This window comes from Pungitius pungitius, chromosome 2 (genome assembly GCF_949316345.1).
Source record: "Pungitius pungitius chromosome 2, fPunPun2.1, whole genome shotgun sequence".
NCBI lineage: Eukaryota > Metazoa > Chordata > Actinopteri > Perciformes > Gasterosteidae > Pungitius > Pungitius pungitius.
In genome coordinates this window covers 29,945,514-29,963,017 of record NC_084901.1, presented here as the reverse complement: position 1 = coordinate 29,963,017, position 17,504 = coordinate 29,945,514, and the positions used below count along the sequence as shown (strand labels likewise).

Below are 17,504 nucleotides of genomic sequence, written 5' to 3'. Positions count from 1 at the left end.
TTCCAGCAGTGCGCCTTCGCTGCTGGTGATCAGTACCACGCTTTCATTTCCCTTCTTCCTACCGGTCTGGGAGCGAGTGTGACGGGGCTCCTCTGACTGCTGTCATCACTCAGGCATTGTCACCCACAGGAAAGCTGAGCCATGGGAGTTTTCTTTCTTTTTTATCCATTGCTTCGGAGAGTGTGTACATAGAGTGCAACCATTTGAACACTGAACACAACATGGCTTTAACAGATCTGCAATGTTTTATTTGGGCTTTTTAATTATTCATATGAAATTGTTCCCTTCAGATGATGTCGATGGGAAACTTGTTGTAATAGTTCCATATATACAGTACATATGTGTGTGTGTGTGTGTGTGTGTGTGTATATATATACACGTGTATATATAATGATGATGGTGAATATGAAAAAAGGGACGAGTAAGAATTGGGAACAAGGTTGAGGAGGAGAGAACGGCAGCATCTATCATTCATCAATGTCGCCATAATCTCTGATCGGCTAATGAGTTATAATTAATTATTCATCAATTATAACGTATCCACCTTTCCACCACTTACACTGAATGAAAACACAGTAAAGGCGTCGCTGTAGTTTGCTATGTGTCACTGAACTGACCAAAACCTTGTTTACATATCCTCATGTTATCAAGTGTCTCATCTGTTGTCTTCCATCATGTTACATGGAGATCAACAGGACAGATTGTTCCGCTTGTTTTTCTATTATTCATTTAATCAAATCGTTATACAGCTATAATGCTGATAGCATATATCTATATATATGGAGGGGGAATTCATCCGTTTCCTGCCCTCACCAATCACACGCACACACCTGCCCACCTACCTGGTCCCCGGGCCACACGGGAGAACTGGCCTCAGGCCTGTCACTGCGGCTCCACCCACACTCCTGCACAGCCTCTCCTGTCACTCACACTCAGCGTGACGTTGGAGGCAGAAAAAGCCGCCAGTCGATTCGGCAAACTAATGTAGTTCAGAAGCCTATTCAATTATTTTCAAGACACAAGCAGCCCCAAATTTCACAGCAAATTGTTATCGGCCTGCTAACGCCATGAGTGTATTCAGATAGAAGAGCGGAGGTTTGATAAAAAGCAGAGGAAGCTGAGAGACAAACAAGATTGGAGCTGGATCGCTGCTACAATCTGCCGCATAATCTGAAGACTGTTATTACCTGTGTAGGTGCTCCCTTCTACCTCGGGACACGCTGCATCGCTGTCTTTGTACAGAACTACAATATTCCGTCCCCCCCCCCCTTTTGTTCACACACGGTCAGGTATTTTCCTCTCTTGGACTCACTGTACTTCAAAGGCCATTGTGCTCCGACTTCGGCGTTCTGCCCGGAGCCCCCTGGTTCCCTGTCATCCATCTGCCACAGTCCACACTCATCATCCTGCTCGCACCCTCTTAACAATGCTAATGACTGGTGGACTTCACAGAGAATTTGCGTGACTTTTTTTTTTTTCTTCTTCTTTTTTTTTCTTTTTTTTTGAAGCTGCAGCTCTGTGATTCTCCTGCACTGATCTTGTCTCGTGTACTCTGGCGAGCTCCTCAATCCAAATTAGACCCTTCCTTCCTTTTCCCTGCTATGAATCCTGCCGGTGCACCCGGTGTCGACGTAGCGGCAGCGGTCCTGCTGTGAGACATGTTGTTTTCGCAACATGGCGAGCCGTTGCTGTATAGTAATCCATAATTTAAATTTAGATAACAATGTTGGAGATCCGTCGTCCAAGTTTAAAGTCTCTCCATGGCGTAAGCTGCAGGGATTATCCTGTGTCCTTCAAACACTTCTGAATAGAAGATCTAGGGCATTGTTTAGAGTTGGCTCCACATGCACCACTGCAGTCAATTAGCTCGGTAAATAAAAGGGCCTTGCTCCATTTAGGATGGATCCCGTGTCTGACATGAAAGAGGCGTGAGTCCCCCAGGATTCAATGGCCTTGGCTCGCGTCTCTGGACTCCCTCTGTTAACAACATGAAGGGCTCTTTTTTTTCTCTCCTTTCTTTTAATTTCCACAAACATTTGGTGAATAATTGTTTTTTTGCGTGTGTGTGTGTTTAAAAATAGCCGTCACTGTCTTGTGTGTATATTTGGACAGAAGACCTCCGAGAGTGACTCCAGCAATCGGGAGTTTGGATGTTGTTTGCCGTGTGCAGGTCTTATCTGTGATTTGTTGACTGGTCCCAGACAGCAAAGCTGACATCCACAGAGCGAAGAGACCATGTATGCGTGTGTGCATACACGTGTGCGTGCACGTATGTGAGCAGTGCCAGTGCTTGCAGTGGCAGTCTCTCACTCCGACCCACAGGGGGCGGACTAATGCCCTTATCAGAGGCTGACATGCTGCCACCACATTTCTCCCTCTTGCCCCTCTCTCTCTCTCTGTCCCTCGCCCCTGTTCTTTTCTCTCTGATGCTTTCTTTCTGCCTTGTTGCTCTATTCCCCCTGCGCGGAGAGAGACAACTCATTTGTCCCCGTCTCTCTCTCTCTCTCTCTCTCTCTCTCTCTCAGCCCCACAGCTGCGAGGCACACCATCAGAACTGAGATAGCAGGGCCGGGGCGCCGGATGAAGCAGTGGGCTTTAAACTGGTCGCGCCTATTAGCATGTGGAACGGCGCGGTAGCTTAAAAAAAAAAAAAAGAAGCAAATCGCAGCCAGGGGTGAATACGCTTCGCATGGCACATCCCTGCCTCGGCCACCAACCTCTGTGCACGGCAGCCAGGCCTCCCGCTGTACTGTACCTGTTTTCGGGCCAGTTTTTGACATGATAGCGGCTTGGGCGAATGAATATGTTGACACGTTGGGCGGCGGTCTCGCTTACAGAAATGGCTGTGTGCACAGAAGCGTTTCTCCGTCGGAAAAAAACCCCATTAACTCGGCAAACATCTGTCCCCTGCTTCCACTCGAGCAGCGCAGTCACATGAGCGGCGGCGCGGCGGCGTCCTGCAAACGCCGAGGCCCAATCAGACTTGCGCTTCACTTCTCTGGTCGCTGCCACTTCCCGAACTGTCAGAAGATCTCCTCGGGGTGTGTAGCCTCTGCGCCAGCTGCTCTGCGCGTTATAACTTTGGACCGCATATGCCATTGTTATTTTACCCTTTGGCTCCCTGAGCAGTTAGCGCAGAGTGATTGTTGCGCCTCACAAGATGGAGAGGGGGGGGGGTCGGATTAAATTGATCGAGAAAAGAAGGGAGCTCCGAGGGAGCGGGAGCCAGGGGAGAAGAAGTGAGCACAGCAGAGAATAAAAAAATGTAAATCTGAAGTGTATGAAGAAAAATCAACAATTGAGGGAAAGAGAGGGAGAGAAAAGGAGTAAATGAGATGGAGAGGCGGAGAGAAGCCGGTGTTTTGCATCTAAATCCGGCAGCGGGCGTTCGTCCCACACCTCATCTGCATATTAAACTGGCCCTGTGGCAGCCGTCCCTCCCGGAGGGTCAACGATCATTGTTTCTGTTGGCTTAAACAGCAGCGCATGGCCAAACAAGGGCATCGCAGAAAGCACGCTGTGTTTTCACCTACACGATTGGGGTTTGCGAGCGCCCAGTTTTTTTTTTTTTTTTAACAGCCCCTCTGCTGTGTTGCATTTCACATTGACCGAGCTTTTGTCTTTGCCCCTGGACATTCCTGCATTAATGATAATACACACATGAATAAATCACGCAGCAAGGCAAACAGCAGCATACTCCACGATAATGCAAATTAGAGAGCGAGGGAGATAAAGAGAGAGAAAGAGAGAGACGCCATTGGGTGATGCTTTTTCTACCACAGCTGGCTTGTCTCACTGCAGCAACCATGGTAATTAGAAAAGCGGCGGCGGTTGGTGCAACTCGCGACGCGCATCGGCGAGCAGGCGCGTTGAGAAGGTGGCCGCTGTGGTGTTTGTGTTCTTGTGGCGGACTTTGCCGGATGTGATGTAAGTGTTCCTGACAGAGTCGTACATAGTTACATAGAGTATTAAAACAAGCTCCACCTTTAGCAGCTGCATCAACAAGGGGTTGAAGATTAATTCATCACAGATTAGAATCCGATAAAATGTGTGTCTTTTACTTCTAGTTGCATTATTTTGTGTACGTTGATGCTTTTGTGTTATTATGAGTATTCTGAATGCAGGACTTTTACTTGAGTATTTAACACTAAGTTAGTTTAACTAAGTGTGTTAAGTAACATAAAATGGCACCTGCAAACATACATAAAGGGAAATATATTTTATATTCTTAACCCCACCTGGTTTTCTTTATGGAAAAAATGGGCTGCATATCGATCTGCCATCCCTCCTTTACTCGTGTCTCTGTGAGTCGGACTCCACAGCGCGCGCACACACACACACACACTGCCTGTTATGTTCAGGGGCCGGCGTAAAAGAGTATGAGCCTGTGTGCCCATGACAGCCCCGTCCCAATTTAACCCCCGACAACACACGCTCACATATATCACACAGGCTTTCATTGAAAAGGCCTCGTTCATGCATGTCAAACATGCGATGTTGATCCAAGTTCAATTTCCTCTATTCATTGATATAATAGAATTGTTGCCGTCATTACTTTCACACTATTTTATTTAGTTCAACTCGGGGTGTAAAATATGGTTAAAAAAAAAATCTCTCTCTCCACTGGAAAAAAAATGTTGTTTGTTTTGTTTGTGCACTATAACAAGGTCAAACTAGTTCCGTCTAGTCTTTATCAGTAATAGCTTACCACAAGAGGACGCTTTGTCAGGAAACATAGACATGGGCCAAATATGATAAGACATTCTCCTCCAAACAGAATGAGGACTCAGCTGTCAACAAGTGGCTGATTTTACTGGCTATAATTGATGTAATTACACCCATCGGATTCTCTCTTGACTTCCAGGATCCCTGAACAAAAGTAATATCTGGAGTTTTTCCTGCACATTGGTTTAAATCCATCTCCGGTAACTGTGAACGTGCTTGGTGGTGATCAGGATTGGATGAAGCAATTTGGAGTTACAGCTCACTTAATTCCAGTGCATCTGCGCTTCTTAACTCAAAAATGTACCCAGATGGTTTAGTGCACCAGCAATCTGTTTATAAGGTGAAATGAAGGCATCTTGATATTTCCACTGGTTTCATATGGTAAATCTGAATTTAATAAGGCAGAAGCAAAACCAATTTTTTTAAATGTCTAAAAATGACAGGATATTGCATACGTTGACAGTTGAAAATCGTAAATGTGAAGTCCTCTTGAGCCCAAAAATCAGGCGCTATAAAGTAGGGTGATGCATACACGAGTTGACAGCCTGATGGCAAAGCTCAATGTCATGTGGCTGGATTGTCCACCAGATAAAAGGAAGAGAAGTATCTCGGGCTGCTTTGCAAAAACAAGGGACCCGTCGACAAAGTCGCCGAAGAAAATACAGCCAATGGGCTTGGTCCAGGCAAATTCATGGTGACCTAAGACCAGGCTATACTTGTAAAATGCCTGCTGGTCGAGTAATGTATTAGGTCGAACACTGTTCAGACTGACAGCTACCTTGTTTGTAGTCGGAGTGTGTAGGGTGGCTTCAGAGAGATTACTGAAGCTCACTGTGTGTGTAATGAAGCCCCGAGTCAATAAGAGATGCGGGCTCGAGGCCAAAGGCTGAGCCGCTGCATCAAAGGTGCAGCGCCCGTTCGAGTCGGGCCTGCTTCCCTTCCCTTTTTTTGATTGACGTCCTGTGGGTCCCCGGAGCCGATCTGCTTCTCCCAGTGAAGAGACACAGTTAGTTATGGTGGGGCCCTTGTTAAAGGTACGTCAGGTTGGCAAACATCAGCGTGATCGCGGCAAATGTGACACGCTTGTGTCACGTTAACCGGCGGAGATGGCCGCCGCTGGCAGCCGGCCTGTCGGCCCCCACTGGGGGCCTGGCGAGCTGACAGGAGGAGCGGCGGAATACATTAGGTCTCCCCGAGGTGAGCGACGGTGTGACGGGGACTAGGACAACGGGGCCGGGAAAACGTTTGCACCTGGGCGACGTTCCCGCCCCGCAGCGCTGCGAGAGACCAGTGGCAAGACTCCCCCCTCCCTCCCCTACCCTCCCCCCCCCCTCCCCTCCACCCTCTCTGCCCCGAGGAAGCACATTTGCGCAGTTCTTTTGGAGGATAGGCGAAGGGGCAAAAAAGTGAAACGGCTGCTTAGATGGTTGCGATAAAGACTGTGGTGGCGCTGCCTCTGGCTCACTCACCGCCACGTCTCTGTCCTGTTAAAGCGGAAGCCGCATATAGAGGTTTAGAATCTACAGTAGTTTAGTGTTGCTCCCCCCCGCATCCTTTTTTGGGTGGTAAATATGTGTGTGTGTGTGTGTGTGTGTATCCCATCTGGTCCCATTTCCTTCTGCTACCACCGCACAGCCTCACTGGCTTGATGGCGTGTTGGGTAAAAGGGCCTCTATTGACCTCCTTGTGCTTGTCTGATGTTCTACACAGTGCACGTGTTCTAATCTGCAGACGCTCCACGCTGATCCAATCCCCTCAGCCTTTCACGCAGCTTTCTAGTCCAAAGCATTTCAATTGCTTTTATAATTGAGTTTGTGTGCTGCCACTAAGATTGCTTTGGATCTCTCTTTTGCCATCAAACAAAGGCAATCACTACCAAGTCGCGTATTTCCACCCCAAAATTGTGCATCAAAATTTCCAAGCAACTATTGAAAAAATAAACTCAATGCAGTTCAGGGCTTGCTCGTCTGCCATATATGTGCTGGAGAGCTAAGAGCTAATAACAAAACAAAAAAAAAGGCAACTATCAATAATTAATTAATACGGGTTAATTGGTTAACAAACTTATAGTGGTTGATAATTAGATGAGCCACAGTGTCTGATTCAGACTTAATTACTAATCCACTGTCTGTTCTCTGGGGCTTTAATGAATAATGAATTACAATAAGCATGAATTATTGCGGCTTACCAAAGACCCAGCACGAATACACGCCTGTCCCTGTTTATGGTGTTATTTTGTATTGATCGATTGGTCGGGGAAAGTAGGAGCTGTTGGAAGCAGCACTTGCAGCACAGTGCACGGCAGCGATGTCACAGAGTAGTGTGTGCAGGTACTGTGTGCGAATGACAGCGGCATGATATATATACAGTATACCTGTATATACACACACAAATTTGTACTTGAAAAAAAAAAGTTAAAAAGCATATGCAAAATGAAATAGTCAAGCATGTGCAGACCCCCCCGCTTCACCGTTTCCTTTAGTCCTCTTTGGCAACCTCATAGTCTTCGAGAAAAGTTGTGTGTGTGTGGGAGTGTGAATTTCTCATCTGCAGACACTCTGATTTATCCACTCTATATTTGCATATGCACACAATGTGATTAACTCCCATGCCTTATCTTCTTCGCCTAGCGACTTCACGGCACGCACAAAGGCACACACACACACACACACACCTACACACGTCGCTAAACGCGAGCTAGCACGCTCACGCGCTAGCATTCAAAAAGCGTGGTGCGCTCTCAGGGAGCAGTGATCAAAGGGAACAGTAAGCCACACAGCCAGCTCCAGAGTCTTTGGAACAATGTGTTCTTCAGCCTCGCTTACAGTTGGACCGCAGCAGGTAGCGAACCTTCTGCCCCCCCCCCCCCCCCCCCTCAGCTAATCGCGGCTTGCTTTATTTATATTCGGCGTCCCTGAACGCGGGGGCCGGCTGTGCCGGTGAAGCTGTCCTGTCCGCCTTCAGTTGTCAGTCACACACGCTTACTGTGTATAGCTGCACCGTGGGATATAATCAGCTACAGCTAGCGTCTTTTAGATGCTGTAATAATATGTCAGTCCATATCATTAACACCCACTGAGCCTGGGGATATGTGAGGGCGCATTGAAGGCCTTTCTCCTCAGGCTGCTGGCAAAGTGTGTGTGTTGGGAGGGGGGGGGGGGGGGGGGGGTGGCTCACCCCATCATGCATGCGTAGCTGTCAGATATGAATGCACCTCTACATACACACATTATGCTCTCTCCTCGGTAACTACATCCTATTGGTTGGTTTCCCTTTGCAGATTTTGTGCTTATTTTGCACTTTGTTGGTTGTTTCCGAGGCTGACAGACTCCAATGTTTTTTTTTTGTGTACAGTTTCACAATTCCTCTCGCTTTGATCCATGGAGGCAGCTTTGCTGTCAACATTTGAAGGTTGAAAGTACTGTAGAAGGGAAATTCGAACAGCACCAGCAGGTGGACATCCTGCACTCTTGAGAGCTCAGGTGTTAGTGTTGGTATGCAGCAAACACACACACACACACACACCACATCCTTATGTCACGGTGTGTAACGTGTCTATTATCGTTGCTAAATAAGGTACATTATCTACAACTTTTGTCGTAATTACTCGTTTCCCCCTCATCTCATTTCTCACCTTACAGATGCCCTCGCCTCTTTTTTGCTCTCTGCTGGGAGGAAGCCCCCGGGGGCCCCTCTTGTCAAATAGCGGTAATCAACACTTCTGCGCTCTAAGACCCATCGTCAGGGCATTAATCAAATTGGATTGTATTTCAATGGCAGAGGGAGGCTGTTATAACTGATATTCTTCTGACGCGGGCAGAGAACAAAGGGAGCCTTTGATTGAGAGCCATTGGCCTGTAATTGTTAACTGTAGCGATTTCCTTCGCGTCATCGCCACCTCTCGCCTCTTTCACACCCCTCCTTCTGCTGTCTGTCTCTTCCTCTCCGCCTGCGGTGTCTCGACCTAAATCTGAGAAGAATGTGAATAGAGTGACTTCATCATCCTCTCCTCCACCCCTCTCTTCTCTCCCTCTGTTTTTACCAAGGTCAATCCGACTCCGTCTAATTCACTCTTCTTTGATGCTAAAATCCATTCACAAGTCGAGTCGAGATTTATCTCAATTATTTCTCCGCCGGTGTGTCTGCCAGCTTCTAAACACGAGTATCAGAGTGCCAGATCCACCTGGGGAGACAGGGTAAATCTTTTGATGTCTTGTGAGTATCCATCGGCCATACAGAGGGACCCTAAATTCCCTGAACGAAGCGTACAGCTTTACTCGCAGCAGCTGGAAATCCAGGCCCTGACGGGGATGCGGACTAATCTGCGGCCTTTTCAATAAGCACGCGGAATAAACTCTTAAACAACACGTCGACTGACGGAAATCCTTTCCTTTCCGCCAGTGCCGAGCAATAACAACTATTGTTCTTCATTGTTGGGCTTGTGTGAGGATGAATACGTCAGTCGTGTTGTTGTTGATGGATCCGCGGCTATTTACGCTAGTAACGCGTGTACGAACATAAGACACAGGATCCTGAGCATCTACACAGAGGATGTTAGCGAAGCAAAAAAACAACAACAAAAAAAAACTGGAGGGGAATTTCGAATGGAAGTCAATAGAACTATAGTAGATGAGTGATATCCAAAGAGGGACAGAAGAGAAATCCGTATTTCGAGAGAGTCCTGGCGGCCCCGGCATGTCCTTGTGCAGGATTTATGAGCCCTAAGATCAGGGACAGGCTCAGGGTGGAATGGATGGAAAAGTGAAAGGAAAGTTGTAAGGATCCGAGGCCGACGTTAGAGCAGGCAGAATGTGCCAACTTTTAGATCTAAGTGGGCTGAGACTGCGCCGTGGGTGGAGATGTCACTCCCGCGTAATGCCAGGTGACAGGGGGAGAAATGGAAAGGCAGAGAGGAACCAATAGAAAAAAAAAACAGGCGGCAGCAGTGGAAAACAGGCGGCAGACATTATTTAAGGGTCAGGGGCCCCTTATTTGATTAGCACATAACATTCAGGGCAGGATACGCGGAGCGAACCAACAACAACAAACAAAGCAAAGGACAACACGGGGCAAACGGGGGGGGGGGGGGGGCGGAGCAAAAAGAGAGGGGAAGGAGATCAAGTGAGGAAGGACGGAGAGCGAGGGGCAGCTAGAGGAGGAGAGGAGAGGTGTTTGGGGGGGGGGGAGGCTGAGGCTGTGTGGGTGGTGCAATCTATCTGTGTCACAGGGATGATGAAGGGGCCAAGAGGGAGAGCGCTGCAGTTCACCTTCTGGCCTCTGGAGGAAACACGCTGACCCTGGCCCTCCCCCCCCCCCGGCCCACACCCACTCCACCTGCACGATTTATGAGCCGCCAGGGTCGCTTCCAGGGTTGCTGCGTTTGAGGACGTTGGCACATCTAGAGTCGTGGCGGCGGTGCCCCGTGTTTTTTCGCGCGCCTGCCCCGCTCCACGTGAATGGAGTCACGTGAGAAGAAAAGCTATCGCGCGTCAAGGAGGAGGTGACCTCAGAGCTGGAGAGCGAGGGGAGGCAGGAGAGCGAGGAGAGGCGCATCCGCCCCAGTGGGGGAGGGGGGGGGGGGGGGGGGTGAAACAACCGGCATAGAAATAAAGGGGAGTAAAGTAAAATATGATGAAATGAAAAAAGGAAATGTAAGTCATGCTGTCCTCCCCTTGGCAGGAATTGACAGCTAGCTTACACCTTTCTTTATGAATAACATGAACTATAAGTCTTGATTTTACCCTCTGCATTGAAAAAACCAAGAGGTACATAAATACCACGTAAAACAATATGGCACGAGTATAGCATGACACCGAGAACTGGCATAGTTTAGCTGCTATTTTATAGCTGACATTTATAAACATAAATACAACATACTTTCTAAATTGTCCAAACGGCATTTATACAACAACACGAAATATGCACCTGCAGCCACCGTATTCTTATCTTCTATGTTTTGATTCACCATCAAGAACTGTTGAGAACTGTCTCAACAACCTTTGTTTCAGGGAGCCAAAAGGAGACTGAACACTCCTATTCATCATGACTCCAAATGAAAGTTCTCATTTAATGCAAAGAGATTTTAAGCATAATACACTACTTGGCATTTGATTGCTTTGATGGTTTCTTTTGCTGCATATTGTATTGCACCATTTAGTTTGATGGTTTATTAAGGCTATATACGAGGAGGTTTTTTCTCCAATATCCTTCGTGGCAAACCCAAGATGAAGAGATATATATATATATATAAATTTGACAGGATTTAATGACAAACCATAAAGTCAATGCTTTTTAAATGGCACAACAGTGAGCCGCATGGGAGATGGTCGGTAGAGATACTGAATTATGGCTTATTGTCGATGATGCTAAGTGAAAGCAATCAAAGGGGAATTGGCGGCATACGGTCTGAGAGGTGAGGGTTGAGTCGGGGGAGACTATGGCTGCTGCAGGGTTCAGTCAGAGGGATGTTCTCTGTAGAGAGATGAGGCGGCGATGAAGGTCGCTCCTCGTCCATAACATGATTCATAGTCTGCCCTGACCTTTAATACCTGGACTTACCTGCCCCTCTCTCTCACCTCTCTCACTCCGCTCGCTGCATACTGCTGTGCCCCCTTTATATGTTACACATGTGCCGTGCACATATTCACAGTGGGACCTGTGAATGCACAATTACTCTGCACATGTGCATGCGCCAAATGTCAAGAGTTCACTGCGGCACCTTGCTCACATCCAATGTGACAAATAACTTCTTCCTCCGGTTGCATTGTTGTAATCCCTTTAGTGGGCTGCGGAATGGAAATATAATTACATTTATGTGGCACAGTGCCTTTGATAAGACAGCCACACGCTGAGCTGAATGTCTAACTGAGTTGGATGGCTCTCCAAGGCCCTCTCCTCTCTCCACTCTACTTCTCCCCCTTACTCACCCCTCTCCATCTACTTCTCTTGCCTTTCCCTTTTGTTCTCTCTCCCTCTACTCGCTCCCCCTCTGTCGTCTCCAAAAAAGCTCACCCGGCCTCTCTCTCTCTGTCTCTCTCTCTCCCCCCGCTCCAGGTATTGCGGTGGATAAAAGAGGTGTCGTCTACTTCGTCGACGGCACCACCATTCAGAAGATTAATGAGAGGGGTCTGCTCTCCACTGTGATTGGCTCAAACGGACTGATGTCAACGCAGCCGCTCAGCTGCGACGCGCGCATGGACATCAGCCAGGTAGGCTGGCAACGCAGTCTCGTCCGAATGAGTGAGACGGAGACACATTTTTGTTGATCCCTTTCAGTCAGTGATCATTAAAGAAAGATCAATCTAAATTGCCACAACAACAACTTTTTTTTTTCTGTGTGTTTATGTGTGGGAGAGAGAGAGAGCGAGAGATAGAGAGAGAGGAAGGGAGTGCAGCAAAGACCAAAGACACAGATTTGATCCGCCAGCCCTGAGATCACACTGCTGACTTATATCAGGTCTATTAGAGCAGAAGCTGAATTATAGATGAATCGCCGGCTCTATAGAGGCATCTCGGCCCACACGTGTGTGTGTGTGTGTGTGTGTGCGTGTGTGTGTGTGTGTGTGTGTGTGTGTGTGGGTATGCATGTTCAGCCGTGGTGAAATCCCAGTGGTTCGCTTATATGTCTTTAAAGGGGCCCACGTCGCCTCACTTGTGTAAGCAATCGCCCTCTGCGACGCCTTCGCCCTCCGTCCTCGTTTATTCAAACGAACTGCCGCGACCTCACTGGGCCATCGGTATTGATTGAAACCTCGGCGCGGCGAGACAAACCACGCCGCTTTAATTTATGCAAAGTGAAGAGCACTCGATATGAAGTCTCAATATCTGTATAAGGAACTCTAATCTATAGTGATACTACATGTGCATATCCCCCCCCACCCCCCCTTTCATACTTCTAAAATAGAAGCTAGCCTTGCCTCTCTCTAGCTCTAATTCTTCAAGACTTCTCAACACCCGGTGAGAGCCCGGCTGCTCCTGCACAGCAGTGTGCACGTGCCGGCTAGGTAACATCCGCTGGCATCCCTTCTGTCAGATACACTAATATCGCTAAGTGTCATTTTCTGATAATTGCCACCGTTTAAAAAAAGAACCTGAGGAGTATAAAACGTATTGATTTGAGTTTTTCCTTGAGTTTTCAGTTTGAAATTAATTGGGCAGGATCCGCTCAACCTAACTTGTAAAAAGGGATGGGCTGCCACCACTGCAAAGTTCAGTATCATGAGCGAGAGAGACGTGGAGCGTGTCTTCTCGGGCTAAGGACGGACTGAGTCCTGTTTGATGAATCTCTCTACCTCCTTAAAATGGGATTTCGGAGTGAACCCTCTTCTCTCTCATTTGACAGTGCCTATAATTGGAGATGTCGGTGGCAATTTAACATGAGCCATTTATTTACCAATCCATCCTCAGAGTCATCAATCACCTCGGCGAGCCCGTCCTCGTCTCCGTAGCGCACACTCTGAGTGTTTGTGTGTGTGCGTTAGCGGGACAGACAGCGGCGTGGCTGGTGTGGGTTTGGCTGTCTTTGACCCCCACGGCGTCCGCGGGCAGGGTGTGCTATTTGAGCTTGCGGCGATCACGGTTATTGGTTGACATTTGCGACAGCGCCGAGGCGAGTCTTGAATAAACACAGGGAAGGCTCCCTGCCTGCCGCTGACCTTTGCATGAGCAGGGAGGGTCAGGGGGCCTAATGCAGTGTTATTAAGGAGCTATTATTTGTATCACCTGGAACTTACTCTTGTGTGGGAGATTGTCAATACGGCTTTGTTCTTCCCCTTTTCTATTTCCTACTAGAAATGTAGTTGAATGAATGTATGTCGCTTCTCAGGTGCGCCTGGAGTGGCCTACAGACCTGGCCATCAACCCGCTGGACAACTCCCTGTACATCCTGGACAACAACATAGTCCTACAGGTATAGAAAAACAAGCGTTTATTTCTGAAGTCGATCGGCACGAGGCGAGGAATAAAGAGATGCATTTCACGCAGTTTACAGTGCTGTCACTTAAGCTGCATTTGGAGTGAGTGCGCCTGAGAAAACAAAGAAAAAGAGCACCTTGATTTAAAGGAAAACCTGCAATCAACCCTATTTTTAGAGAATGTTTATGTTCTCGAAACGCAGTGTGCTGTTAGAGGACGTAGTCATGTGAAGTTAAATGCATTAGATCAACAATGGCTAAATGATTCCACTTACCCTAAATAATTACTGGACGCAGTTGTAATTACATACTTTCTGTTTCTCTGTTATAAGCTAGTACATAATTTACTTTGGGGGTGGGGGGGGGCTGGGTTTACACTTTAGGTATCAGAAAGTCTTCAGGTGCGCATCGTGGCGGGCCGCCCCATCCACTGCCAGGTTCCAGGTATCGACCACCACCTGGTCAGATGGGCGGCAGTGCGCACCACCCTGGAGGCTGCCAAGGCCATCGCCCTGTCCCACCTGGGCACGCTGTTCATCGCTGAGACCGACGAGAGGCGCATCAACCGCATCCAACAGGTCATTCTGTCAATGAAAAATAAAAATGCATAGTTACTCTTCATTCTTTGTTAGGGAGGCTCTAATTGGGCTGTGAAGGGCATCTGCCGATGATGGATGTCAGTGACTCTCACCATCCATCTTACATCCATCAGGATCGCATTTATTGATATGTTGCCATACAACACCCACAATTTTACCTTCACACTTGTCATTGCGGTCAAGTTGTTTACTGTGGTCACAGATGCTCTGAAGCCAAGAGTGTTACAAATGCACATAGGGAAATTGAATGCGTCCCAAAAAAAAAAAAATCCCCAAAGCAAGTTTTCACTTTTCAGAAAAAAATATATACTTTTTTCTCCATTAGCTTTACAAACAGCATGCAATCAAAGCTCCATTCGGGCACGAGCTACACAAAGATGTCGCTGCTGCCGCAATCAATAGTCCCTTTGTGGTCAGCAGCACCACACTGAGTCCATGTGGAGGCAGACAGGCACATAAAAAAAACCTCAGATGCCTTTTTGATGGAGTCTGGCCTCTCATCTTAGAAAGGGCAGTCAAGACCTTTTCACTGTATTTGTCCATTTTATTTTTATGCACCGTTTGTCCGGGCCCACATTAATCATGCATCGCGGTATCTCATGCACCTGAGTGTTATTTATGAAGGCTACAACAAACACTCAGCAGAAACCAGACGCTCCTTTTTAGAGAGTGAACAAAACCACCTTAAGACAACGAGCCATGAAACAGACCTAATGATGATGTGTTGCAGATTTCCTCATCGGTTCTGAAGGGCAATCAACACCTTAAAGAACCTGACAGACACTCTAATGCAGGGAAAACTAAATGAAATCACTTGTGAGACAGAATAGCTGCGTACAGGTACAGCCTGACAATATGTTTTGGACTGATAAAAAAATGACGCACAAATTAACCGCTACATTTCATCTTAAATGACTGACAAATGTGGCATAATTTGTCCTTCAGCCAGCAGTTCGTTACTTAGTTTTTCAGCACAACAAGCCTTATTGAATGTGAACGTGCTTTGTATCAAGGCAATGCTTTGGCACTGCAATTGGAATGGGCATCTCGTTTTTTCTAGACACACACACACACGCTCACAAAAAGCAGTTGGCCATAATATCAAGGACCCAAAATCCATAACCAATATGGGTTAAATTTAATTTTTAATATTGTATAAAGGCTGGGGCATTATGGAATCTGCATGATTTAGGAGATTTGAGGTGAGTTCTTCACCTCAAATTAGTTCCGGTTTGAATGTGCTTGTTTGTTTTCAATTGAGTGAAGTGGGCATACTTTTTTCAAATGGACCATTTTCGTCCAATACGAGTCACGAGAGTCGTTTCAATCTCTGAAGAAGATGGTCATTATTTTTTATTTTTTATATCAAAAGCTCTTTCTATATTTCACCAACTGTGGAAGGTCCTCCTGCTGCGATCTCAGAACTGATTAGGCCGACTTGAGGAAAGTGTTTTCCTAGAACAAGTGGATGAAATCTCTTGAAATTGGAACTGAATGTGCATAATTATTTTTAAGTCTTTTAGGATTAATTTTCCACTCCTGATGCCTGATAACATAGACTGAGATCATCACCTTTTAAAGGAAGAGGCCATGTTTGGTAGTTTCCAGCTCAGTCTCAGATGAGGAGATGAAAGCTACGCTTGTGTCCTCAGGTTAAATATAAGACTACCGCGCCAGCAGCAGATGTGAAGACTGGAAGCAGACTTTGTGCTTAGCTAGACAATTAGCCTTGCTCGGTGAGTCACAATAAGAAAACTTGCCTAAAGCCCATAAAGTTCTCTAATTAAACAAGTTACATCTTGGTGATGCAATTTGTTTTTTGTAAGGCTGTACATAACCCTAACAGCTGGACTCCCAGTACCCGTAACTTCCCTAAATTCCTCTTGTCCTAATAAATTCAAAAAAATTTGCAGACACATGGCAGCTTAAAATATGTTGCTTGGACGAGGGATAAATATACACAATATCACAAGTGTTAATTACTGCTCTAGAGGTCTCTTCTCTCTGCAAGAAAGCCAATAAACCAAATTATTTTGTATGCTCTCGTTGGACCAGTTAAGAAAACATTACCCCTCGAAGATGCATCAAAATCAAAATGTTGGTGTTGCAGTTTTCACCCTCATTTAGCAGTCTCCATCAGGGCAACCACTTTAATTTGTTTGAAGAGCTGAAGTTCAACCCTCAAACATTAATCAATCTGTCAGCGAAGCCCCAGCCACCCACTGAAGATTCACAAAAAACAAGAACACAGTAATATTTACCTGAGATATCATCCTCAGTAGTTTAGTTGAAGCACCAGCAGACATCGTTTTCATGTTGTTAATCTGTATTCCCCGCTCATTCTCATTGTAATAACAAAAAATGAACATTGTGGAGATCGTTCTCCTTTGAACAATAATCACATGTAGCATTTGGTAGTCGTGTGTGTGACGTTTTTGAACACTTCACAGGTGTCAACCAACGGGGAGATATCGGTAATCTCTGGAGCCCCCACGGACTGTGACTGCAAGATAGACCCCAACTGTGACTGCTTCTCCGGTAGGTCATCAGGGACACACACACACACACACACACACACACACACACCCTGTGCGAGTGTAGGATTAAGTAACGTGAAAGAATTAAATAGTGTATAATAGGATTACTGTACTAAAAACAGCATGTAACTGCAATTAAAAATGTAATCAGATCATATCGTATTTGGTCTGCTTCAGATGTGTAAGGAGGAAAACAAAGCCAGAACACTTTAAAAGCTTTGACATGACTTAAATGAATTGAAATAGTCAGTGTGTCTTGATATTGAGTGATTACATCTTGTGTCCCTGCCGGCTAATGATTTTATCAGCTGAGCTTGGGAGGAACCTTTTTTATCCTTCAACTGTCTTATGCACTGTTTTCTTCTCTCCTTGAATGTGTCTAAATTATTGATTTCAGAGGGAATTTTACTACCTGAGAAGGGCTGTTTTGACTAAGATAATGATGTTTTGTGTAAATGGAGACAATATACGGGAAGGAAATGACTATCCATTATGTCACATGGGAAAGTAAGCACAAGTTATTTGGATTTGTGAATGTATGCGTGTCTGGTATACAGAGAGTGTGTGTGTGTCTGTGTGTGGGTTGCGGTTGTATTTGTATTCATGAGGAGACTCCTCATTCGCAAAAAGCTGCAGCTAAATTTCGGTAGGAACCAGCCTGAGAGAAACCTTTCAAATCCATTCAAATTACAGCGAATCAAATCTAGCTGCTGAAGGATTTAACTGGTCAG

At 46.4% G+C, this 17,504-nt stretch overlaps 1 protein-coding gene across 1 annotated transcript in view; it reads left to right on the top strand.

Annotated features, from left to right (window-relative positions):
• The window catches only part of tenm1 (teneurin transmembrane protein 1), a 153,030-nt gene that overhangs the window by 119,982 nt on the left and 15,544 nt on the right, over positions 1 to 17,504 (top strand). The window contains exons 23-26 of the mRNA XM_037462334.2: positions 11,779 to 11,933; positions 13,550 to 13,633; positions 14,021 to 14,215; positions 16,687 to 16,774. Of these exons, the coding sequence (XP_037318231.2) occupies positions 11,779 to 11,933; positions 13,550 to 13,633; positions 14,021 to 14,215; positions 16,687 to 16,774 (522 nt within the window). The remainder of the gene's footprint in view (positions 1 to 11,778; positions 11,934 to 13,549; positions 13,634 to 14,020; positions 14,216 to 16,686; positions 16,775 to 17,504) is intronic.